The sequence below is a fragment of the Pipra filicauda genome, unplaced genomic scaffold, assembly GCF_003945595.2.
Source record: "Pipra filicauda isolate LSUMZ 115617 unplaced genomic scaffold, ASM394559v2 scaffold110_size2237424_pilon, whole genome shotgun sequence".
NCBI classification, from domain to species: Eukaryota; Metazoa; Chordata; class Aves; order Passeriformes; family Pipridae; genus Pipra; species Pipra filicauda.
The window spans coordinates 194,252-219,005 of NW_024103552.1; the positions used below are offsets into that span (position 1 = coordinate 194,252).

Genomic DNA, 24,754 nt, shown 5'->3' on the forward strand with positions numbered 1-24,754 from the left:
GGAAGCTTAATGCAAGGAGTCACTTGCAGGATGTCCTCATGAACTGGAGATGTGGGGGAAGCAATTTCACAAAAGTCCTAATTCAACACAGTATTTAAGCAGTGTCAGAGCAGAATCAAAAGGAGGAATATACTGGTCCAAAACAACAGTGTATCCTTAACTTTCTAACTCTAGCAAAGAACTCCAGATCATCAGAGTACTGCCATAGCAATACAGAAATAAGGGGAAAACAAAAATATTTTTAACTATCCAATAGAAAAAGCCCACTAAAATGTATGAATAATAATTACATTTAAATCCCCACTTGACGAGAAGGTAGAAAAACCCCAACAGATCCACTGTCTTTCCATCCGAAGGGAAGAATTTCAGATAGTTTAGTATCAATTATTTAGTAGCAATCATTTAATCAAACAAAGACAACTTCTAAGTGTTTCTTAGCTTATAAATTTAAATTCAGTCATTTTTCTAGTTGCTTAAAAGTTCTAGTTGCTTTAAATCAAAGCAAAACTAAGGTAAAATCAAAACACTCATCTATACCTATTCAACCCACTGATGGCAGAACAGGCACGTCTCAATAATGCAGTTGCTGCCAACATGAAGGCTCTCACACAGTGAGAAGGCAGCACAAAGGGCCCCGTGGTCCCCTCCTCTGTCACCCACTGTGGGAGTGTTGCCATGGCCTGTCCTGTGTGCAAGGGGAACAGAAGCACTGCTGACGCTGGCAAGTAGTGTGGTCCTGTTGAGTGGACTGGAAAAGCAATACCACCGGTGCTGCAGACCCAGCATCCATCCTGCTCATCCTATGGATTGACCACCCATTAGTGGTAGGGGCACAGCCTTGATTTAGTGTCACATGAAGGCACTGCAGGTTGTGTGCTGCAAGACTGCTTCGGAACACATATCAAGGCATGCTGAGTGCCCTGGGACATGCACCTCAAAACCTCCCAGCAGGCAGAAGGCCTAATGATGATGTGTGCTGAGAAGGGCTTAGGATGATCCAAAGTCAGACAGTGTCTTAACAGAGCTGCCTACAGTCTGCCACAGTCTGGTCTTCTGTTTCCTGTCACTCTGGATGTTTCAGAAAGATGTCAAAAAATGTAAATCCCAGACACATCGCACTTGGCCAATTTTGCAGTCTCTGTGTGGTACCACTTGTGAATTTACTTCTTGTTCCCAGCTGGCAGTCAAAGTGTGCCCTATAGCAGGAGGATTACTCTCACCCTTAAAATTTATTGCAGCCACTCAAATTATTATAATATTATTCTGAACCTCAACATGAGTCTTAACTAAACCCCTGTGTAGTCATTAAGGGATCTTCTATCAGGCTTCCAATTACTTTCATATTCACCACTTCTTTTTTCAATCTGAAGTTTTAATTTCTGAGCACCTACCACTTCAGGAAAGACATATTTTGTATTTCTTAATGCTCATTCAGAGGTTTTGTTCTAACGTGGACCTGGGCATGAAAGGCCTAATGTCTGAGAACTGTTAACAATACCAATGCTTCAGGATTCAACTTCACAAATATTCCACGTAGTAAGTGATATCTATTAGATATCTGCTAAATATCTATTACATATGTTCTGCCTATACAGTGACTCAGTTCTGAGCTCACTGCAGTTAATGATTGTTTTAATCCTCTTCAGAAGAAAGATCAGGCTATAAGGAACCTTCACCACAGATGCAGTCATATGCCTAATCCAGGAAAAAAATGTAGGCATGTTCCTGTTTCTAAAGTGAGAGTACTCACTCAGATAATAAACAGAACCATTCACAAGCAAGAAATAAAGCACCAACTTAAAAACTTAAGTGATTACAGTCTTTATTGGTTAAAGGGACTCTGCAGCATTTGCCCATGCTGCACATATATTTTTCTGTGCTGAGGGAGAACACTATAGTTTTCAAGCTTAAATTTTTGAAGCTGTCTAAAAATATTTTAGGAATTCTTAAGTTTTTTTACATGATTTGTAATAGATACTTTGTTTATATTGCTTTATAGGTAAATATGAAGTACCAAAACAAGCAGCATGAAAAGACAGAAAACCTACTAGGAGTAACCAGAAAAAAGAACAGACGGGAAGAGTAAAGATGGGAATTACATAAGGTTGGTGGAGCCAGTTCAACCATCCTGGACATCTGTCTTCTGCATCCTGAAAGGTGGGAAAGATTTCATGACCTGGCTGTCAAGGCTGTGCCCTGTTACTTGGGGGACCTCTACAAACCTACATCCTGGGGACCTCACTGCCACTGTCCAAGCTTTGCTCGGCCCCGGCAGATGAACCTCAGGACTAAAGGGTGGGCTCAGTTCAGCGCACGCTGTGTCTCACCTAAAAAATCCACTGCGCAGGCTGGAAGGGTTAATGACCTTTCCCAAAAATCTTCGCTCGCGAAGACTGGCCATTATTAAGAGGCCTGCGAGACAGGAGGATGCTCTTGTCCTCATACCCTTAACAGTTTTAATCTCACATATCTCAGTGGGGCTTCAGAGGAGTTACTAATGTAAAACAATACTGAGGGAAAGGTAATAGATGAAGATATAAACTGGCCAGATCTGAAAACTAACATGAGCAAGAGAACAAGGGGACAGTGATGTCTGGCAGCATTAAGGAGCCCTGCAGGCACCTCAGGCTGAAGAAAGGGAGGGTAGGAAGTGGACAGAGACAGCCTGTCCTCAATACATGCCTGTATAATGCCAGTCAACACATTTCAAAGCTTATGCCATACCTTGTTTGTTCATAAATATATTCTTCAGCCCCCACTGACACACTCCGATACTTCTGAAAAATAAAACCAATTAAATATAGTTTCATGCAATCAAAATGCAAATACCAAGAGAAGTATAATTATGTTTTTTTAAGGAAAACTCAGAAGAAATCATTAGCCATTTAAAGCTTAAAATATCTAAAAAATTGAGTGAATATAAATATGCTAATCACATTTTATATAAAGGTTAGAGGTTGACATTGTCAAAAATATACAATTTACTTACCCAACCTCAAAAAAATGTGTTTATACTATAAAGGACTAATAAATTAATCGCAGCTAACTAAGAATATGAAAGAGATGAGAATGGTATATTTATATAATTGCTGAAATTGTATCTGAAGAACACAGCAAGAGATTGACCGAAGTGTCCCCTACCACAGGGATCTATAAAAACTCAGCACTCCTTCAGTACAACAGAACTAAGTCACTCCACAAATGCTTTGAAACAATTTCTAAATATGTATTCATAATGTGTTTTAAAATTGAGCAGGAATTAGAACAATTCTGAACTCAGTCATCCTCAGCAACTCAGGAAGTACTTTCCAAGCACTTAGGAAAACTAGTAAGTGCAACTGTACTCTACTTCTAAACACTAATTTAGCACACGTTTCTTTTGGTATGTTTTGATATTTTACTTTATGGTCTCCCCACACCTGCTTCATCCAGCTGTCCCTACAGAAACAGTGCGTGGCTGGAGAAGCAGTCAGAGCACACATGGCAGGGACAAAGCGCATCCTGGTATTTGGGTAGTTGAGAAAAAACAAAGGGACAGGCTCAGTGTGGAGCGAGGCTGCAGCAGAGTGGAAAAGCTGTTCCTGCTCCCTGGTCACATCCATGTGAACACTGGGGGCTAAAAGGCCACCAACAGAGGTATACACCTCACCTAACAGCTACGGATGGGGACCTAGCTAAAGTCAGTTGTTCAGTCTCCCTTTTACAGTTAAAAGGGGAAGTGAAGATGGAGAGGAGTGAGTGCACCTGGTAAACCATTCCACTCGCTTTTGGCAAGTGGATTTTAACTGATTCTTTCTCCACAGACTGCACAGAAAGTCTAGATGACAAGTACTGTACCCTGCTATTAACCAATAACTTTAAAAATCATGTAACAAAATATTACCTTTGTAGCAAAATTAACATAACACAGAGTTCGGGATGCAAAGTCAACATACAGATGTAAAGCCTCTTTTTACAGCCAAATTAAACAAGTTTGCATGTTTGATAGCTCTCTGCACAGCACAGATGGGCTGTTTGGGAACCTCTCAGCAACATGTCCCAGAACAAACCAAGGTAAAGGAATCACTCTGCTACAGCACCCCAGGGAAAGCCATGAGTACGGCACCACCGGGCTCAAATGAAGAGCCACTTACCAGTAACATCAACAGCTGAAAAAATGTGTAATGTAGAGCACTGTCTCTAATTCAAGGTTTGATCCTACAGATTTTACAATGGCAAGCTAGATTTCTTCATTAATTATTCATTTAGTTGACCTACATGTGTTCTATATCTGAAAATTGATTTCACCTCCAGACATCTTCATCTATTGCTTGTGAAGACCATGTAGTTTTCTATAATACACATAAACAAACACACAGTAAATTTCTCATATACTCAATCAGAGTAGCTCAGCCTTAAGGTAGCTTGCCTTGCACTTTTGTTACATTTACAATTTTGTAGAGTTGGGAGGAGACAAACTCTAGGGGAGATTTACCATCTCTAATTATTTGCAGAGGTACTGTCAGCTTTAAATAGTCTTTACCCTTCTACATTTCCAGCTTGTTTGCATCATTCTGCAGCAGGCAAAAGCAGCCAGAGGGTACTCACCATACTAAAGCTGACTGTAAAATCACTTTGACTCAGCATAACTGTAAAACAGTTTAAGGAAGATCCTTTTCTCTCTTCTCCTCCTCATTCCTGTACATATACATGCAGTTTTTCCTTGCTGTTATATTCTCCACTCCCCTCTACTCATCCAATGCAACTACTTTTTCTCACTTGCCCATGCTGCAGAATACAGCTTAGTGCAACAGACAGCTTCTGAACAACTTAGTTGGGTTTATCCAGCAGCAGAGCTGACACTGCTCATTTGCACTTTCAAAAGAACATCTAGAATTTCCCCATCACAAAGCAGCTGCTATTTCTTACTGTTACAAATAGGTCTGAAGGCAGATCTTGTTAATGGTAAATAAATCTTCTTTCAGAATGGCAACTATCCTCTACTTGACACAATATCCCAAAAGACAAAAAGATCAATATTTATTATTCTCAGAATTTCCAATAAACATCTTTAAAACTGTCTTCTGAAGCGCCTCATGATGCTCCCCTGTAATCAGAGCACAGACTGACAGGAACACAGCAAGGAGCAGAAATGAATTTGTTGAAACAAGCAACACTGTTCTTCTAATGGCTCTTGAGGACAGTTCAAATCTCCTTATCTTGTTTACAAGCTCAAATATCCGTATCTTGTTTACAGCTTTTTATTGAGTCTTAGATGGTAATTTGAGGTGAAAAACTTACTTCTGTTCCTCCATCCTTGAAGGTGTCGCTGTAGGTACTGTCAGGAGTACTGCGCTGGTCATCTTTGAGATAATTTGTGTGGGGAGCAATATTGGACACTTCGTATGGTTCGAAGATAACCCCTCGGTGCTCCTCGTTTTCTCCTCTTGCATAGTGTGTTTGTGGGGTTATAAAAACAGGGGTGAATTCCTCTGCTTTAACCACAGTCACTCCAGTCCCTGTGATGGGTGTTGAGCTCCCAGACACATTTGTGTTGTATTCCCTTTTGGATGACTCCAAAGGATCTTGGTTCAAGGAAAGGTTAACTGGCACTGTCTTCAGGACTTGCACACGGTTCTCTCCCCCACTTAAATTACTCTGAGCTTCCGTGGTATTAAGACAATTTCTGTGAGACAAAACCAAAAAATGTTATGAACTGTCCTGACACAGTAAATCTTCTCCTCAAGTAGCTTAATGTTCTTAGATATCAGGGAAGGAGGTCTTTCAATTCTGATAAGCCACTGCCATTAGAAGTAATACATTAACAAATACTAGGCAAAAGAAATTGCGAAGCAAGCAGAGAGGTCCAGAGCTCTTTACAGTTAGGGAAACATTACATTTGGTTTGACCTACAATCAGTAAGGCTTGTTACAATAAATTCTGGGTATCCGGGCTTGCTCTTGCCTTGGCTTACAATTTGGATGTAAAATCAGTCCAGCAGTGCAACAGCCTTTAGACACAAAATAAGAATAAAGAGTAAGGCAAGGTATGGATTACTCACAGTAGGTAATTTGCACATGAAATAGGCAGAATATCAACAGTAAAACTCACACGCTGATGTATGCTCTTCTAGGCTGTTGACAGGCCACTACTGTTTGTGTAACTCTGGTATCAATGCTCTTCTGAAAGAGCAAGCCCAGGAATCCCATTGTAGCAGAGTAGATCAGTAACTATAGTGGCTGCAAGGTACCCTCCAGCAGCATTCCCACAACTAACCACAGCTGTTGTTGAAAGCAATTCATTTCTGACAGTAGTTGCACTGACATAACACTATTAACTTGTAAAACTTTTAGTAGGTGTAACACTGCTGTTTTCAAATCAGGAGAAATGGTCTGACACTGCAGTTCCTCTCTCTTGGCTTTTCACTTAAGGCCAGTTTTGTCAATCACACTCAATTTAGGAATTTCTCTGGTGTTCATAGAAGAAAAACTCTCCCTCAAAACACATTTCATAGTCTATTTTGAAACAGTAAATTTATACTACTACCTATTTAAACTTTCACCTTATGCAGCTAGTGGAGACCGTCTAAGGCTGTCACAAATTAGCTACATTGAAATAAACCTTGTGTAGCTTCTCTCCATCATAATTCTACATAAAGATACCTTCCTGTATGTAAAAACTTAGTTCTTTCTACATAAATATACACTTTTTTTTGTCCGCAGTAAGGTAGGAGGAAGCTTCCTCTAAATCAAGTCACTTTTAGCCTACAGAGAAAAGCTGAAATCTGAGAAGAGTGAGAAAAATATTCTAAGTGGATGATTTTAAGAGAGTTACCTTATTTGCTGGGCAGACCCTAAGTTATGTTAAATAAAACTTTATAAATCAGGCTACTCAGGTCAAACTACTCATTTTTTGCCCTAGAAGAAGAAAACAGAGTAAAATAGCCCATAGCCAACTGTCAATATAATCTGATTTTACTAATCTCAGCAGTAGCAAAACAACAAAACCAAACACAAACAATGAAACTCTCTGCTACTTTGAAAACTGCATGTTGGATAATACTACACAATTTTTTGAATAAATTAAAAGTAAAAAGGAGTAAAGTGTGCTTCCCAAAATAGCCTTCATTCTTTTAACTTTTGGAAGAAAACCATAAACCCTCAGGCTATCACAGTACCTTCAGTTCACAACTAATCAACACTGTTAGTAGCTGGGTGTATGATTTTGAATAATACTGTACCTTTTATCTTGGTCTTCTTGATTATCACTCACTTTGTTAACAGACAACAGCCTTTTATCTCTGGGAACCTGAGAACAACACCAGGCATGGGGTCAGGTAAATGCAACTGTCAGGCATTTGCAGCTTCAGATTGCTCTACTGCAACAATTAGGAAAATGTAACAACAAGTGTTGTCTAGGTCACAGGTGCCAAGAGCTGTTTTTCTTTGGGAGACTGATTGTGAACAGAAAGAAAATTTCCAAAGGGAAAAAATGTAGGAATTGTTTTCTTTTCTAGTTCTTGGGCACACCAGTCTGGAGCAAAGTGCTCTGCTATATTGTCCTTTGGAACATCCAGTTAGGCCAAGCTATCTCAAAATCAAAGCTCATATTCCAAAAAACATTCACACACTTTTCACTGAATAATACAAGATGAGAAGATAGGATGCTTTGATGAGCTCTGCATGGATACCATTTTAGCTCAGACAAAAAAGGCTTTTCAACTAAACCATAAGCACCAGCTAAGTTCTCCTGCTACAGACCAGCCTGGAGGGTGCAGCACTCATATCTAGGGAAAGTTTGTGAATCTTTCCCTTTCCTAATATGGGGACAGGTCAGGGCACGCTAGCATGCCATCAGAAACACTGACTTCTGCTCTGTTGAGTGCATCAACAGCTATGAGAAGTAAAAATCCAGTCAAATCTGGCCGCTTGAGAGACTCAGAATTGACAACAAGTGACTTCAAAGATTTGTATTCCCACATACAGGTTTCCTGACACCAGCACAGATATGAAATCACCAAGGGCAAAGTTGCTGCCATGACCATATTTTCTTTTCTTGCTGAATCAGCAATTTGAGATCTAAAACTTCTATATTTTGAACAAGAGGGCATACCCACTCCATCACAGCAGTTAACTCAAGTTTAAAGAGCAAGAATAGACCTAAGAATGGGCTAAAGCCATGCCTTTTATCTTTAAACATTTTAAAGAAAAGAAGTATCAGGAAAATATCTGAATTTAGAGGAAAAACAGTCTTACAGTGAACTAGAGTACCCAACAATAATATCAACTATATCTGCAAGACAGCAGCAGAGTCAGAGAGTGCTAGTCAGAGGCATTCCTTCTCTTAGGGACATCCCCTCTCCCTATTAAGCATCCTGCTGGTTAAAAATCCTCTTTCATGTATTTTTGAACTGGGATAAAAGTCACAGTTTGCACATGTTGATTCCCCTTTTAAGATCATATATTTATCCCTGAAGGAGGGTCTATGTTTACGTAAATAACACTATAAGAAATAGAAGAAGTTAAAAAAACTAAACAGTTAAGGTCAAATGATTCCTTTTGACTGGAAAAACTACTTCAAAAATATTATCCAGCATGTCGGAACAAATGAGCCAGACAATAAATAAGGGCAATTCAAGAGTCTGGTGCACTGGAAGTCCTCCTTTACACTTCCACATTATGGTACAGAGGTTAGGTTTTAAGTTCCTGTTTGAGAGTAGAGTGTCAGCAAGAGTTATCATTTCTTCCCAGTTTAAGACAAAAATAGTTATGACTGAATGCTGGAAATGGCTTTGAGATGTTAATCTCATCTTATTCCACCTGAACCTCAAGTCTTTTGCAACTGCCCGGAACAAGGAACAACATGTTTCTTAAAACATAATTTTGAGAAGGAAAAGGGCTATTTTCTCGTTTTATTTTAAAAATCTATCAGATTAATGAACTACTTTATACAAAAGTATTACTAAGACAGAAGCCAATACTCCAGCTGTTCATATATATCCTGAATTTTATGAATCCACATTAATTTCACAGATTCTGGCACTATCATAACTCTGCTAAGTAGAGAAAAGGACCTTTCTTCTTTCTCACTGGGGAAAAGCTTTTCTTTACTGACAAGAACACACAAAAGCAAGAAACATCTCTTGAAATATAATCAGTAAAAAAATTAAAACAATATTTAAGGTAGGTATATGGCATCTTGCCTACAACACCTTCTCCTGAACACTCATCTAACTACTGTAGCAGAGACTAAGAAGAACCTATTCTCCAAAAGCATTTATACTAATAGCAATGTACTAAAAGCAAAAGTTTTTAATTTCCATTCCTGTTACTTCTTCATGAATTACAAGAGGAGCTGGCACTGCTGTACTGGCTTTCAGAGAAGATCAACTGTCCAAGGCAGCCATAGGTGGCTTCAGGAGTAAGGAGACAGTTTAAAGTGAAATGAACAATTTCATACTCTAGTGCTTGGGAGGCAACACTGATTCCATTTGGAGAGTACCAAAGGGTCAGCATGGGTTTCAGAGTGATATTTGTGCCTTACACAGAGATGCACCCTGTAGGATTCTTCTCCAATTTCAGCAGAAATCTCAAAGTCTACTTAAACACTATAAAATATACAAAAAAGGAGTTATTGAAATGGTAGGTAAAGCCCAGGGTTTAGAACCTGACATAAACTGAAACTGTGTGTCAGTGTTTCCCCTGTAAATTGACTTAGATCTGTCTCTGTGTCCAGCTCCATTTCTGTCCTCCACCTTTCTATTTAGACTGCAAACTTCCAGTGCAAGGGCTAGACCTCACTGGCATACCTCACTGTATGTTTGTATACAGCCTACTGAAATCATTATACAAACAAAAATAACATGGGAAAACTGTCAGATGAGAGATATTCCAGATAAAGAGTGAACTAAAACACATGTGGAATGAACCAGAAAAGCAGATAAACCTACAGATGGACAAGGCTTCTCTCCCCTTTTATACTTTTTTAAGATTATTGCAGGCATCTGAGCACAAATAAAAAGGGGGCTAATTCATCCAATGTTCTTTCAAGGGAAGAAGAAGAACACTATGCTCAAAAAGAAAACATGGCCGAAAATTTAACATGGGAGTTCTGATTTTGTTTTTTTTTCTCTCTAGAACTAAACACATCAAAACAGATTCAGACACACTGCCTATAACGGAACAGGTGCTTGTTGCAAGTATCAGAAAGAAAACGAGATGAAAACGAGATGCAGTGACTTCTGTCTTTGAAAACTGACTCTTTTGATGCCTCTTAGAGTAGTCCCTGCTAGCGCAGCAGGGAGAGATAATGACAGAGTTACCTACTTTATAATAGTCATACAATAGGCCAAGAGCAGCAGCACTGTCCTCATCACCATTTATGCTCATCATAGCCTTGGTAGCTGCTGTTAGGGGATTCTCCAAATACGACTTCCAGGCTTCATCTTCGCTGGTGTAGGCTCGTCTGGTGTTGAATGAAGTGTCATTTGGCACTAAGGCCACAAGTCGCTTGTTACTGCATAGACAGGAAGAATAAAATTGTGATCCGGAAGGGATTACTTTATTCACAAGGCATGGTAAAGAACATCAAATAGCTCAATTAAAGTCATATGATTACATCAAGCAAGCATCTCTGCATTACACTTGGTGACATAAATATTTATCAGTATTAGGTATCTTCAGTACTTAACAAAAAAAATTAAATGTGTGCAGATCTTGTGATAATATTTCAAATGTATTTTTACTAATATACAGACAGAGCTAGCAAAATATTTTAAGACTATTTGGGAAAAAAAAATGAAGTAACAATATAAGAATATTTTTCCCCAGTATTTTTGCTAGGGGAAAAACCCCAACATTTAACTGACATAAGACATGAATGAAAACCAAGAAAAAGCATCTAATACTAATCTAGGGTTCACCTAAACAGAGTAATAGTTCAGTATTTAATAACTGGGTACACCTTATAATTGAGCTACTCTCTGCTTTTGGAATACAATTTGTCAGTAATTTCAGAGAGGTTTTCCGTAACAGGACATGGGCAATGGGTCCAGTGGATGGAACAGAAGTTGACATATTTGGTCTTAATTCACACTTTATCACTCACCACATCTAGTTACAGACCCATGGTAACACACACAAGACCATTAGCGAGTGGGATTTGCAGCAGAGCAGTTTCCTCCAGCCTGAAAGTGGTACAAACTGACCAGTGCCTGTGTACACCCTGAGAGAAGCTGCTGCACCACAGCCATGGCTGAAACTTCCAGTATAATGGAAACATAAATGAAGATAATAGCACCTGCTTTTGTGAACTGTTCAATAAATTTAGGGATAGAAGAGTTATGCAAAAAAAAGTTTGCATTCCTATTACACAAGACAGTAGGATTAAGCAGAGAAATAATAGAGTGAAGGGTGTGCTGCTTAGTGGGTGTTGCAAGAGTGCTGTCAAGAATCGTGGCTCAAGTTACAAGGACCACAATGAAACTTTTAACACATTAAATCTTAAAAATTTGAAAGCTGCAAAGATGGCAGAATAACTAAATATACTGACTTAATTGGTGAAACTAGCAGTTATTCTTGGTGACCTCCATAAAACATTTTTTGCCATCTTCTGTGTGAAAACCAGTTCGTTACTCAGTCTCCTCTTCCTGCTCTGCCCTACCTGCAGCAGTGCCAGCTCCACAGATCTAACCCAACCAACCGCCACTGTTGCACAGAGAGTGGCATTCAAACACTGTGCAAACGAGCCTTTTATTTGTTTTCAGAAATAGGATTTGATAAAAGCACAACTGAACCCACGCAGTAAATGCTCTCGGACGCCGGGAGCGCGCCTTGCCCGGCCCCCAAGCCGCAGTGACCAGCAGCAGGCTGGGGCCTCGCCAGGAACTCGCTGTGGTCTGAGTCCAACCTGCAAAGTGTGTGCTCCAGTGTTTAAGGAAGAGGAGGGGGATGGTGGAGATTATAATCTCTACGGTACAGAGCACTGTTTACAAGTTTCTTTATTTAATGAAAAACAAAATAATCCATCTGGTACACAGAGCACAATTATATGAGCTCCATGGGGGAAGAGAGCATTCTGTAGCTTTGTATCAGAAAATACAGCCAACAGTTACAGTACAGATTATAATTTTCTTTCACCTAAAATAACTGGACTTTTAGAATTTTCCTTTTTTTTTTTCCTGAGGACCTTTCTGCCTGACCTTTTGCTGCCTCTTCTAAAGACTTTTGTCCTTCGTGTTTCCTCATATATATGTGTTGTAACAGGCCTGCTTCAGCAAGTGAAGCTGAGCATAAATTAGGAGCCCAGGGAAAGACAGAGAGAACTACTAGGTCTGCTTGCCTTTTCAATGCCTTATTGTTAGTGACTCAAATCAGATTTGCAACAGCCCCACTATTTGTGCCAGAGGTAGTTGAAGGCCTGTTCCCACTCTGGAGAAGTCAATTCTCCCTGGCTCAGAAGCAATTATTCCAGGCAAGGATTCTCCTTTCCTCAACAAAGCTCCCCTTCAGCTAAATCCGGGCTGTTTCACCACATGGGCGGCTGCCCATTGCAATGCACAAAATACCACTCGCCCTTCTTCCTGTAGCAATCTTCCCTTACAGTCAATAACTGCCTTTTGTTACTGGGAGCACTCACAGCCCTCGACAGAACCAATTTATGAGCACTAAAGGCAAGATGCCCTTCAAAAACCTATCTTCTAAGGGCTGGGCTGGGCTTGTCCGTAAAAATGCTGGAGGGGAGGAGTCAATCTCTGCTGCTCTAACTTAGTTGAAACAACCTTAAAAGAAAGGACCAGAGTGCAGTCACTCAGAGGTATGTATATGACTGTGTTGGGTAGAAGCTAAAGTAAAGGGGATAAACACTCTAGAAACAGTCACTCAGTAAGTAAACAGTTGAGATGGCTGGAAAGGCACAGGTGCATAGACCTAGAGCCTTCCCAACACCTCTGCAGAGCAAGTTTTCTCTAAAACACAAGTTTTCACATTTCAGAACTAAATAGCCGTCTCCTCTGGCTTGAGAGATGGTCTGCAGTGTAATCAACCGACACACTCATTGTATTTACTCTGCAAACAGACTGAAACAATAGCACTAAGAAAAATAAAAAACTTCCTCATCACCCCATCCCCGTAATCAGCTCTGTGGGAGGTTAATGGTCAGACCTAATTGTCATGATTTAACATAGTCAATCACTTCAAAGATTATATCCAAAGCAGTCAGCCAAAAGAACTGGGCTCACTTTAAGAAAACTTCTCTATTAAGTAAGGCCATTTGAATAGAAGGGAGGGTTTCTCTTAAGAAATGAGATTTGTGTGTGCACATGCATTCCCTTTCCTTTTCCACATCTGTGGAACCTTCTGGACAATTTCAGCTAAACGTGACAGAGGGGTAACAAAGTCCTCCATAACTAAAAGAGATAAATACATTGTATTTTAATATATGCCAAGAAAACCCAACATCCTGAGTGAGGTTATGCACAGGTAAGCTCCCTGGTCTTGTCAGGTATCCTTCCATGCCAGGACAACCCCAGCTATTCCAGCTGTGTAACTGATGCCAGCAGGCAGCTGCTTGGAATGATTCTGGTGGCACCTAGACCACGTGGAAGACAAAGGTGGACAGCTACAAATAACCACATTCCCACTGGAGAGAGCTGCTCTGAACACTGCACCTGAAAGAAAAGCCTGGGTTGGAGCCTGCAATTAGCAACAGATCTATGGATCTTACCAAAACCTGCAAATCCATCAGTGACCCCATCCATGGAGAACCACTCACTTAAGGAGGGAAGATGGGCCAAGACTGTAAGTGCAAAACTCCTGTTGAATCTAACCAGCAACACCAGCAAATAGCCACTGTAGCCTCAGCTACAGAACCTGCCAAAGAGCAATGAATGAACCCAATCCCTACTGTGCCCATCCCTCACACGGGCTAGCCCACCACCCCTCCATGTTGGAGTCAGGATGTGTGCTAACCAGAACACAGCTGGGAGGGATGCACCTGTACAAGCTGAAAGCACACCATTATTTTATCATGGAGATAAAGTTTAAGAATTGAGGATTCTTTGTGTCTAAAAAGTAAATGGTTCTTCTCAAGCTATCACTTGAGCCCGTAATGAATGCAAAACGTTTCAACTGTTTTACGTTAAACAGTAATAGGTGTGTGAAGATGAAAGGTATTTTCTGGGGCATGGTCTAGCTAGGAGCTAGACTGCTCTGACACTTGAGTATTTATGTCAAGGCTGAATTTCAGATGGGCTTTATTTTGCAATCTTTTTTCCTCCCAACTGTTTAGTAGATATTTTCCTGTTCATACCATCCTACATCCTATATGATGTGTTCTTTCATAAGAAAAGACATATAAATTTTCCAGATTTACAACGATTAGGGTGATTTGAATTTATTTAAAATTAAGATTATGGAATTTTATAAAACCTGTACAAGTGCAGTGTATAAAGACGTTCAAAACTTTCAGTTATTGCAGTACAACAATGTAACTTGGAGAGGTACATTGTACTTAACGTCAATAAATCAGCTAGAAGGGCTGGCCTTGCAAGCTCTTCCTCGGATTAAAGATAGTGAACATTCAACAGCCAGCACTTGGGGCTATAAAATCCTACTACAGGCAAATTCTCACCCAACTTGATGCAATTTGTGAATTAGTTTACAGTGAATCAGAATTAACACACTCATAAACAGTGGTGAAAGGCTTCATGATCAGTCTCCTTTTTATTCAGAAACAAGATGTCCCACCTGCCAGTCTCTCTCAGACAAATTTGGATGCTCAGGAGCTTTCTGCTGAATTTGCAAAGTTCAAGCAGCCCTCAACCTCTCTGCAAAATTTGCCCCTGAACATAAAGCAGACTGATGCAGCCGTGCTGCATTAAGTACAGTGCATCTTGCATCTTGCTCCATCATATGCCCAGCATTATATCCTGATCCAGTTGGTGCTAGGTGGGGAAGAAAGCCTCTTCCTACCTGCCCCATGTCTTTCGCCTTGCCCAGGAGATTCAACTCTGAAACCCAAAGCAGATTGTTTAAACTGCCAAGGTGGGCACCCAGCCCAGGCATTTCCATGTTTTAATTGCACTTTTTTTTTTTTGACATTGCATTTGTTCTTTCAACAAGCTTAAAAAAAATAAAGTTACAATCAAGCTGCTCCATTAATATACCTGCAGACTTCTTCCCTCCCTGACAATGCACAAGGACTTTCCCTTCCCTGCAGGGGCTAGGTGCCAGATGGGAACACACAAGCAATGTGTGCAAGATAGCAGAATGGGAGGAGTCCCAGTTCCCAGGTTTCAGCCCAGGCCTGAGCCTGTCCGTTCTTACAGGGCTAAGAGCGCCAAGCACATCCATGCACATCCTCTGCAAACTATCCCTTCAAGAGAAGGGATAGGAGGCTTTGGTCAATACAGCTCTTACAAAGCACACAAATTTTGGCATTAGTCAAATAACTGGAAAAGGCAACACGTCACCCTGGTTCCCTGCCCAGCACATCAAGGCCATAGGATATTGACCATAACCTCCTTGTTAGTTGGATGATAAGAAGGTGAAAACTGCAACTGTCTCCAATCCATAAACCCTGGCAGAAACACGAATTCTAAAACACAATGCTAGCCAAGTGGACCACTTCCACGTTGCATGCAGACATGCACCACACACCATGTTGCACCCTGGGTTTCTGATCCCATAACTGTCCAGATCAGAGACCTGGCTGAAGTATGCTGTGACCCAGTGGGCTAGGGGAAGAACACCTGCCTGCTTAGTCTTTCCTCCAGTGCAAAGTAAGAAATGGGGAACTTCAAGAATGCCCGTGTTTCATTTGGTGTGACAAAAGGTACAGGAGCACACTTCACACACATCCAAGAATCAGAAAAAGAGAAGTTCCCACTTCAGTTTTGACATAGCTAAGGAGAGTAGAGTATGATCGTTTACAAATGTTTCAGTAGCTCTAAAACCCTTTGTAAGTTTGTTTTACACTTATACAAATCTCAGTTCAGCTATAAAGCAGATTTAGAACAGATGTTCATACAATTTGTCTTACAACTAATGCCCATACATATGAATTCACAGGCACAAACTGAAGTACTGTGACCATTTAAAATGCAGGACAGATCCCACAGAAGCTGGATAAGTTAACAAACTTTAGATTCCAGATCATAAATTTCTGTCTGTGCTCATTACACAGAGAAGTATAAATCAAAGCTAATCCCAGTGCTTGAAACCATTTGTTTTAAAGATTCTAATGTTAGTTTTGGCTCAAGTTTACTACCCTCAACATACTACTTTGTCTAGACATCAAGTTATAAACAAAAAACAAAAAAAAAAAAAACAACAACAAAAAAAACCAACAACATGTATGACTCACTGCAAGTTTTGATTTATTTAGTTAAAAAAAACTTGAGACTCCTCAGGATTTATTGCCAAACGTATAATTAAATAGTCAGCAACACTGTTGTTTCAATTAGATAATAGGGTTCTGTTAAAACTACAAAGGAGCGTAAATGTTTAAGGAACAGGAAAATTATGGCCCATGTGTCTCAGTATTTTGTCATTCATAGACGACAATCACATCATTCCCAAAAGCACAACAGGTCTCCAAAATGCACTTAACCAAATCCAGTGAGTATATAAATATAAAAATGATTTGAGAGTAAAAGAAAAAAATCAAAGCATTTAGACCACCAGGAAATGAAAAGGCAGGATGCCCCCTGGCCCAGTCAGAAGTCCATACCAAGGAAAAAACTCCCATTAAAGAGGCTGAGTAATTATGCCTGCTAATGAATGCAGGTTTGGGACTCTTGTAATTTTGGGACAATTATACGTTTTTGAGCACAAGACAAACCTGAACACATGTTAAATGATTAAAAGAAATTATTTAACTTTACTAAACCCTCCAAGAGAAAGTAAAATAATATATTGAGAGAAGCAACAGTGAATGGGAAAACAGACTAGTTCAACAATTAGATGCCTAGTAAAAGTTTTATTTGCTTTTACTCAGAACCAAAATAACTTGGGCATGCAATAGTGATTAAAGAGATTAAAACAAATAGGTGATTCATTAACATTGACAAAAAATTAACTATGTCAAAGTGGAAGTATGAAAAAGAAATCTGACACAAGGATTAAATATATGCAATAAGTGCCTACTGAGGACTAGTTCTAGCAGGCAATTACTCACCCTGAGACAGACTTTTTATACCTGTGATTTCAGAGACTTCTTTGTTTCATTGTAATTAAATATTATTTCTACCAGACAATCTTTTGTTACTAGTGCACTACACCTGTTGCATCCTTTTTTTTTTATCCAAGAAGAAAACAGTCTCAAAAAAAGGCAAGGTTTCAGTACATTTGTAAGAAATCACTGACATCTTAAAAAATTAGGAAAAATTGAAGCTCACAGCAGTCCTTCAGGAGCTAACAGAGCTGATCAGAATTAGTAATTACTTAGCAGCTTCGTAACAGGCCATGCTGTTTTGCTAGGAAGCATACTTCCAGTGTGCATAGCACCCAAGGGTGTTTTAGATGACTTGAAGCAGCCAGAAGTGCCTTTAAAATTAAAAACAGGTTATAACAAGGCTTCCTAGACCTGCTGCAGTTTAACCTGACCCTTGGCCCTGTGGTCCTTGTTCACTCACTGCTTCCACAGAGTTAATGGAAATGGAATAGTTACTGCACTGATAGCACTGATTGCTGTTTTTTCCAGGATATTAAACCTTTTACGCAGTCAGAAAGAAAACATGAATTCAACAGCTGAGCAATCCTGGGAGTCGAGATTTCCCACAAGCATTTTTAAAAAGCTTACAAACCCAAGAGTATACTTTACAGAACAATTAAAATACAGAATTATGGAGTATGCCATCACCTCCCACAATTAGGAAAATTAACAAATCTAGGCAGATACAGATATAAATATATATAAAAATAAATCTATATAGGTATTCTTTGAGGTTGGAGACATTCTCAAGCTATAGGTATGTTGCAATATTTGACTTCACAGTTCACATGCACTTAATATGGTTTCCTTGGTTAAATATTTTGTAAGCAACCACTGTCTTCTTTATGAAGTCAGTACTAGAGAAGAACAGAACAGTATTCCTGTATACTAAGATGTCCGAAATAATTACTTATCTTCTTTTAATTAGCCAGCACCGTCCCAGTCACTGATTAAAAAGCTAATGAACATTCATCCCAGGCTGAATTCTTAGACCAGCATTTGAAAGTGCTGTTTTGTGTGTGTACAAAAAAAGGGCAGTTTAATTGGCTGCTCCATAGTAAAGGAAAAAAGTATTTAAGGCAACCATCAATGGTCTGCACTGGATTAATATTTGTGAAAATGTTTGACAACAAACGTCAACTGGTGTAATATCATTTCCCCTTCAGGTGTCCCCGCCAGAACAAGAATGATGATGTCCCTCCTGACCCTTCCAGGGGAAAGAGGTTATGGGATCATTACAATCAAGTTAAAGTGACCTGGGAAAATCCCCCCTCCTGTTCTGCTTTGATCTTCGGTCTAGTCTCAGACTTCAGCACCAGAAAGACAGCAGTGTTAACAGCAAGACCTAACCATTTGATAACCTTACTCCTCTCAGTTAAGCATATAGTTGCAAGCTCTGTGAGGTTCTGCACACTGATTTTCTGCCTTCCTTGCACAGAAATGATTTTCTAGGGAACATCCACAACAGCGTGTCTGACATTTGAAAAGTGGAAAACTTTCTAATTCCTGTTTCTCCATTTGTTCCCTGATGAGTAACACTTTGGAAAATTCATCTCAATGGATGTTTTATTCAGACACTCAGCAATGGGAAAAAAAATATAACTGAGTAGTCTGTCACCTAATTGACACTCACAATCTGCTGACAGGAAACACATTTGACCCTCAAAGAAAAAATTAAGAACAGTTCATAGAATTACATTGTAAACTACAAATGCCCTTTGTATTATAGTACTAGATGCTTAAGTTAAATATTTATGAGGGCAGTATATTTACACACTAAGGAGAAAATAGTAAATCAAAATTACCCTGTGAAGAATCCAAGATCAACTTCTGCCACAGATACTACCAAGCAGCAAGCTGCAGAGGTGAACATGCCTCCACTGACATACAGGAACAGGTCTGAACCCATTCCCACCTACAGGCTCACTCTCCCCTCAGTTATTTACCCACAAGCACATGCTCAGCTGCAGACCCAGGGTGCCCCAAGCCCTCCTTAATGTGGTCAGTCCGAGCACGCCCCAGCCCCATCTACCTGGTGTCCTGAGTAGCTCTTGCACATCCCGGCCTGACAGGCAGTGACGTGGCTGGGCATCCAGCAGAGCCACGGGGCCAGCGTGCGGGGGCCTGCTGCGAGCCTGCTCCTCATGCAACTGCACTCCAGCCCACGAGGGACTTTATACAACATCAGGAGCAGCAGGGACACAACCGTGGTAGATAACAAATGGTTGTACAATTTTTGCTCCTCATAGAAGTATTGTCAATCTCTAAAATCCAGTTAAGTCTCACGAAGTAGTGAGCTCACTGATTAGCTTCACTAATGCACTAGAGCCATTACTCTGGAATTTTGTAGCGATCTTTTTCTCCAGTACACTACACATAAGAACAACTTTTCAGCCTATAAATGCAGAAATGAACCCTGGAATCATCTTTAAACCATGCAAAGGGGATGCTCCCTCCTCCCACCTTATACCCCCTGGTCTCCATTTAATCCCCAGTTCTCCTCATAATGAGTCTGGAAATTGGATAGTAACAGAAGCAGATGCACAAACCTCCAAAACATTCATAGAGAGGCAGGGACACACATTTCCTTCTGTAGAGATTCTAGATTGAGCAGTTCTTGTCTTTAACACCTGCAATTTGCTTGCACCCCCTCTGCATATGAACTCAGACCAATGAAAAATGAATGTCAAAAATAACCTCCAGAAGATCGGGCTACTCTCAAACCAACACTCCCCTGAGCCAGTTCTCTAGCTGCACAAACAGCTCTACTGACACAGCTGAGAGGGCAGAACAGAAGCAGGAACAAGTGGCTACAACCTGCTTAAGTCGGTACTACCTCTGAAAAAATGCATGTGCAATCATGCCTTATCTCTCCTGACCGATGGGAGTTTGTGGAAGCAAGCAGGCAAGACCCAGCTAAGCCAGAAAGACTAAAGGAAAGACAGGAAGATAGTGTGACTATCTTAAGGATAATGTCCCCTTCCAAGCTCCGCAGTTAGCATTAGAATCAAACACCTGGTTCTTTAGCATTTTCACCTAACTGCCCCTTAAAGCACTACAGAATAAAAGCACTGTTCATCTTCCTCCCTTAAAGGACTATAGAACCGCTGTTCCTGCTCCTCCCTCCAAATGGGAACACTGCAGGCAGCCCAGTTGAGCTGTAGTGCAGCAGGGTGCACCACCTCTCCAGAAAAGCCAGCAAGTCCCACAGAACGTATTTTCCACACTTTCTATATCCCCTCAGCTGTTTAGTCCTCTCTACATCATCATTTTTACCAGCAAAAGCCCCACGAAAACCCGTCCAATGACACTGACAAATTAACTGACCTCGAAATAATGAGCTTCACTGTCCAGTCTTGCCTGTAGGGAAGATCTGGTTTTAACAAAAAGAAAGGCCATGTGGAAGAGAATAATGTACTCTCTGGATTAGGTTTTAATTGGATATCATTAGAGCCTTAAAAAAAAAAAAAACCAACAAAAAACAAACAAACAAAAAAAACAAACAAAGAAAAAAACCTTCCCATGCAAACTCCCCTCATCAGTCTATTACCTCATTCCACCTGGTCATCTCTTCTGGAAACAAATGTATTTGTCTTCTCATGTTACACTTGCGTATAGAGAGCACAGGGGACTTCTTTACTTTTTATTTCCTTTTCAAACTCTTAACTATCACCTATGAATTTTCTAAAGACCTTAACCAGAAAGAGATCACAGGCATACGTGCAACGGGGCAAGTGCTGTTACTTGAGGTTGCATGCCACTGCCACTGCTCATAAGTTCCTCCCAGCGGTAGCGGCAGCAGCACTACACAGAGTATGAAGGGCATTAACGCTTCTGTCTCAATAGTTTACACCTATGCCATACTGTTCCTGTTGCAAAGGTCCAGAAGGGAACCACTTTTGCCCTAGTTTCTTACAGGTTTCCACTGCACTGTTTTTCTGTTTCAGTGCCGACTGTGGTGGGAAGCTGTTCTTCTGACCCTCCTCACCCCTCCGTATTTCTCTCCCACTCCCGTTAACTGCCCTTGATCTGCCGCAGCCTAGTTTCTGACTGCTGAAACTACCGGCAACTAGGTTGGGCCAGGGAGTAACTTTCAGGCCCCTTTCACCTTCGTGCAGTCTCGGAACTGCCCGTTGCTTCGGGATGCCTTCCATCATGTCAGCTCTTTCACAGTTATCTGGTTCCCTTCCCGACCTCAACGACTGCTCTTTTACCTGCTCCTCATCGGCAACCTTCAGGGCTGTATCCTCATTCCCTTCCTTGCACTGCTCTAATCTGGCCACCTAAGGCATTAGTTCCCATCCCAACTCAGATGAACTCCTAAACTCCACTCTGTTCCCAGCTCCTACCCCAACCATTTTAATTTCATGTCAATAACTACCTTTGAACAATTCCACTGTCAGCTGATGTTTGAAAAGACCAGGCCTAGGTTTTTTCCTTAATCTTTCTCCTCTGAACGGTCCTGTCTCTTCCCTATCAGGGCAGCCAACCCTCCTGTTCTCTTTTGTCCCATAATCTCCTTCTTTCACTCCTTGACAGGCAGGTTGTCACCAAGCCTCCCTCCAGCATCAGGCTCCTCCTCTCCACCTCCTTTGCACAAAGGCTCCTGGGGAGCCCAACCAGGGATTCCACCTGACTAACACCAAGCACAGCCGAGATCACACCCGTCTCTGTGGCGTTCCTACCTGCACCGGGGCAGCAGTAAAACAAAACTACCACCTCCCGCCCTCCATCTTCCTTTGCCCGTAGCTCTCCCCTGCTGCCTCCTGCAGAAACACTAATCATCGGAGCAGGGAAAATGGCCTTCCCGCCTGGCTGCCTCACGGCGGCTCTGGGCGCCAGGCCGAGCCACCCGCCGCCATGGCGGGAGCGCGGCATCGCCCGTGCGAATTATTTACCGGGGGTAAATGACCCACCCGCGGTCTGGGCCCACCGGCCCCGGGCGCAGCCGGAGCTCCGGTGGCGGGAACGGCCACGCCGCGGCCTCGGCGCCCACCGACGGCTCCTGGCGGCGCTGCCCGCGGCGGGACACCGAGCCCGCCGCTGGCCCCGCCGCGGGCTTGGATGTCCCGGGGGGGTCCCAACACTACGGCCGGCGGCCCTCGGGGGCAGCGCGGAGTCCCCTCGCACCGCCGCTCTGCCCCGGCCTCGCTGCGCCAGGCCCGGGCGGAACAGGGGCTGCGGCGGGCCCTGGGCCGGCGGGAGCGGGCGGCTTCCATCTCCTTCTCATCCTCCTCCTCCGGCCCCGCTACTGGGAAAGTTACTTTTTAACCCCGCCGGTCTCCCGGCAGCCGCAGGCCCACCAGGGCGTCCCGCCGGGAAAACAAGGTCAGGACGGCGAGGGCTGAAGGCGCCGCACGGGGCGGCCGGCGAACACCTGGGCCGAGCCAGGGCCTTCCTCCCGCCGCCCGGGCCCCCTGCCCGCCCGGCCCCAGCCCAGGAGGGAAGATGGCCGTGCCCAGCCCTTGGGGGATAAAGCCCTTTGTTGCGCCAACACAAAAGCAAGGAAGCACTTTCCGTCCGGGGCCTTCGGCGGGCGGAGACCGCTCCGCTCTTCCAGGGCGAGGAGCGCTCCCTCCCGAAAAGCGACCCTTGAGGTGAGGGGAGAAAAAAACCCAAACCAGTACAAAAAAACCCAACCAAACAAACAAAAACCCTGAACTAAAAGGAGAAAAAACTATTCGCGCAGCCCCACGGCCAGACGGAGAGCGAGGTGCGGGGCGGCGAGCCGCAGCCTTGTCCTCGGGCGCTTCGCAGTGTCTATGCGCCCGATCCGGCATCGCTGTAGGAGGGAGAAGAGGGAGAAGCGCCGTCCTGGCGGGTCCGCGTCCGCCACGGGAGAGGGGGAACGCGGCCAGCCCGGCGGGCCGCCCCGCTCAGCGGGTGCAGCAGCGTGCCTGCGATCACTTACTTGTCCGTCTCTTGTGACATGTTTGATCCAATGAACTCTCTCCCCTTTTCCCGGTGCCTCCGTCTCCCTGGCGGAACTGGACTTTCAGGTCTGTGCAGGTGAAGGTGTGCGTGTGAACGCCCGGGACGGCAGAACCAGAGCTACTGGTAATTCTGCTTTCCTTCCCCCCCTCTCCCGGCTCCACAGCCAGCCGCCGAGGCAGGACAGGTAGAGCCCCCTCCCCCTGGCATGTGGGGAGCGGCGGGGCTGGGGCGCCGGCGGGGCTCGGCACGGGAGAACGGCCGGGCCGGACGCGCACAGGTAACTTTCCCGAGCGGCGCTGGATTCTTTCACTAAAGGAGCGGGGAGAGGGACGAGCCGCGCGCTGATTGGGCGGCGCGGCCGCCAGGTGCGCTGCCATTGGCAGGGGCGCGCACAGGTGAGGACGGAGCCGCCGCCGAGCGCCAGGTAACGAACGCACCGCGCCGGGAGGCACCGCGGGGCCGCCGGCAGGGAGGGAAGGGAAGGAAGGAAAGGGGGAGCCGGCGCTGGGGTGGCGGGCAGTTCCCCCGTCCAACAACCCCTCCCTGCCCGCGCCGTGAACGGGCGGCCCGGTCGGCCGCGCTCAGGAGGCGAGGCGAGGCGAGGAGCGGCGCAGAGCCGGCGGTGCCCCGTCGGAGGCGGCCCCTGGCCGTGGTCCTCCTGCCTCACCTGCCAGGCTGCTCTGTGCCCGAAGCGGTTGCCGTCGAATAGCGGCCAGGGAGGCGTCGGCCTTCGCAGAAGAGTTTGTTAGATCGGTTTTTTTCTTGGGTTTAGGGTCATTTTTACCATCTTTTCTTCCTCTTCTCTTCCTTTTTTTTCTTTTGACCTTGCCACAGTTGAGACCAGACGGAGCTGACGTTCGTGAACGTCGTGGTACAGAAGGCATCTCATGGCAGCAGGATGAGATGGTGCCAGGAGATGACACCCACTGCGTGGATCTCAGAGCTGACAGTTGAGCTAGGGGGGTCGAAGGGTTTGTTTTGTCAGCGGGGGAAAGCTGGAAGAGAATGGGAAAGCTGGAATGGAATGTTTATTGAGGAAGGCTCTGTTATGCAGAGGCAAGGTGAATGGAGAGTCACCCTTCAGTCCAGTACAACCTGCTGCGTACTTTGCCAGAGGACCAAAGTGGGTTTACAAGGACCAGGATCAGGCTGTGGGAGCAGCAGCTTTGCCCAGATGGAGAAGGTGAGGAAGAAGAGCTCTCCCCATATTGGGACAATTTGAGAACAGGGAGTGGAAGGGTGGCAAGGAGACTTCACCCATTCTCAGTCGCCATTCCTCCACCAGAGACAGGTCAGGACACCAGTAATTCTTCCTGCTCCCACCTGTCCTCCTGTAGACATCTTTCTGTACTAGGTATCCAACTTGACTGCTGATAACCTCTCCTGTATAAATTGTGCTGAATGTGTAAAGAATGCACCATTACGTAGGGTTGACCATTATGTTACTTAGTCATCTTTGCAGGAAAATTACCTGAATGATTTAAAAGTTACATCAAATTTATACTGTATTAGGTGAAGAGCATTTTCCATTTTCTACCTTTGATTTCACAGAATCATAGAATATCTGGAGTTGGAAGGGACCCACAAAGTTCATGAAGTCCAACTCCTGAACAGAGGAATTTCCCTTGAC

At 43.2% G+C, this 24,754-nt stretch overlaps 1 protein-coding gene across 5 annotated transcripts in view; it reads right to left on the minus strand.

The window, feature by feature from the left end:
• GRHL2 (grainyhead like transcription factor 2) overlaps positions 1-23,366 on the minus strand; it is a 65,664-nt gene extending 42,298 nt beyond the window's left edge. For 3 of the 5 annotated variants that reach the window (XM_027717487.2, XM_027717488.2, XM_027717486.2), the window contains exons 1-5: positions 23,102-23,366; positions 10,305-10,494; positions 7,220-7,287; positions 5,281-5,665; positions 2,725-2,777 (exon numbers count right to left, since the gene is read on the minus strand). In XM_027717487.2, the coding sequence (XP_027573288.1) occupies positions 2,725-2,777; positions 5,281-5,665; positions 7,220-7,287; positions 10,305-10,494; positions 23,102-23,121 (716 nt within the window). In that variant the 5' untranslated portion in view covers positions 23,122-23,366. Of the gene's footprint in view, positions 1-2,724; positions 2,778-5,280; positions 5,666-7,219; positions 7,288-10,304; positions 10,495-19,739; positions 20,649-23,101 lie in introns of those variants that run through there. The other 2 variants (XM_039382275.1, XM_027717490.2) reach the window with 2 other exon arrangements.
• Positions 23,367-24,754: the final 1,388 nt, after the last annotated feature.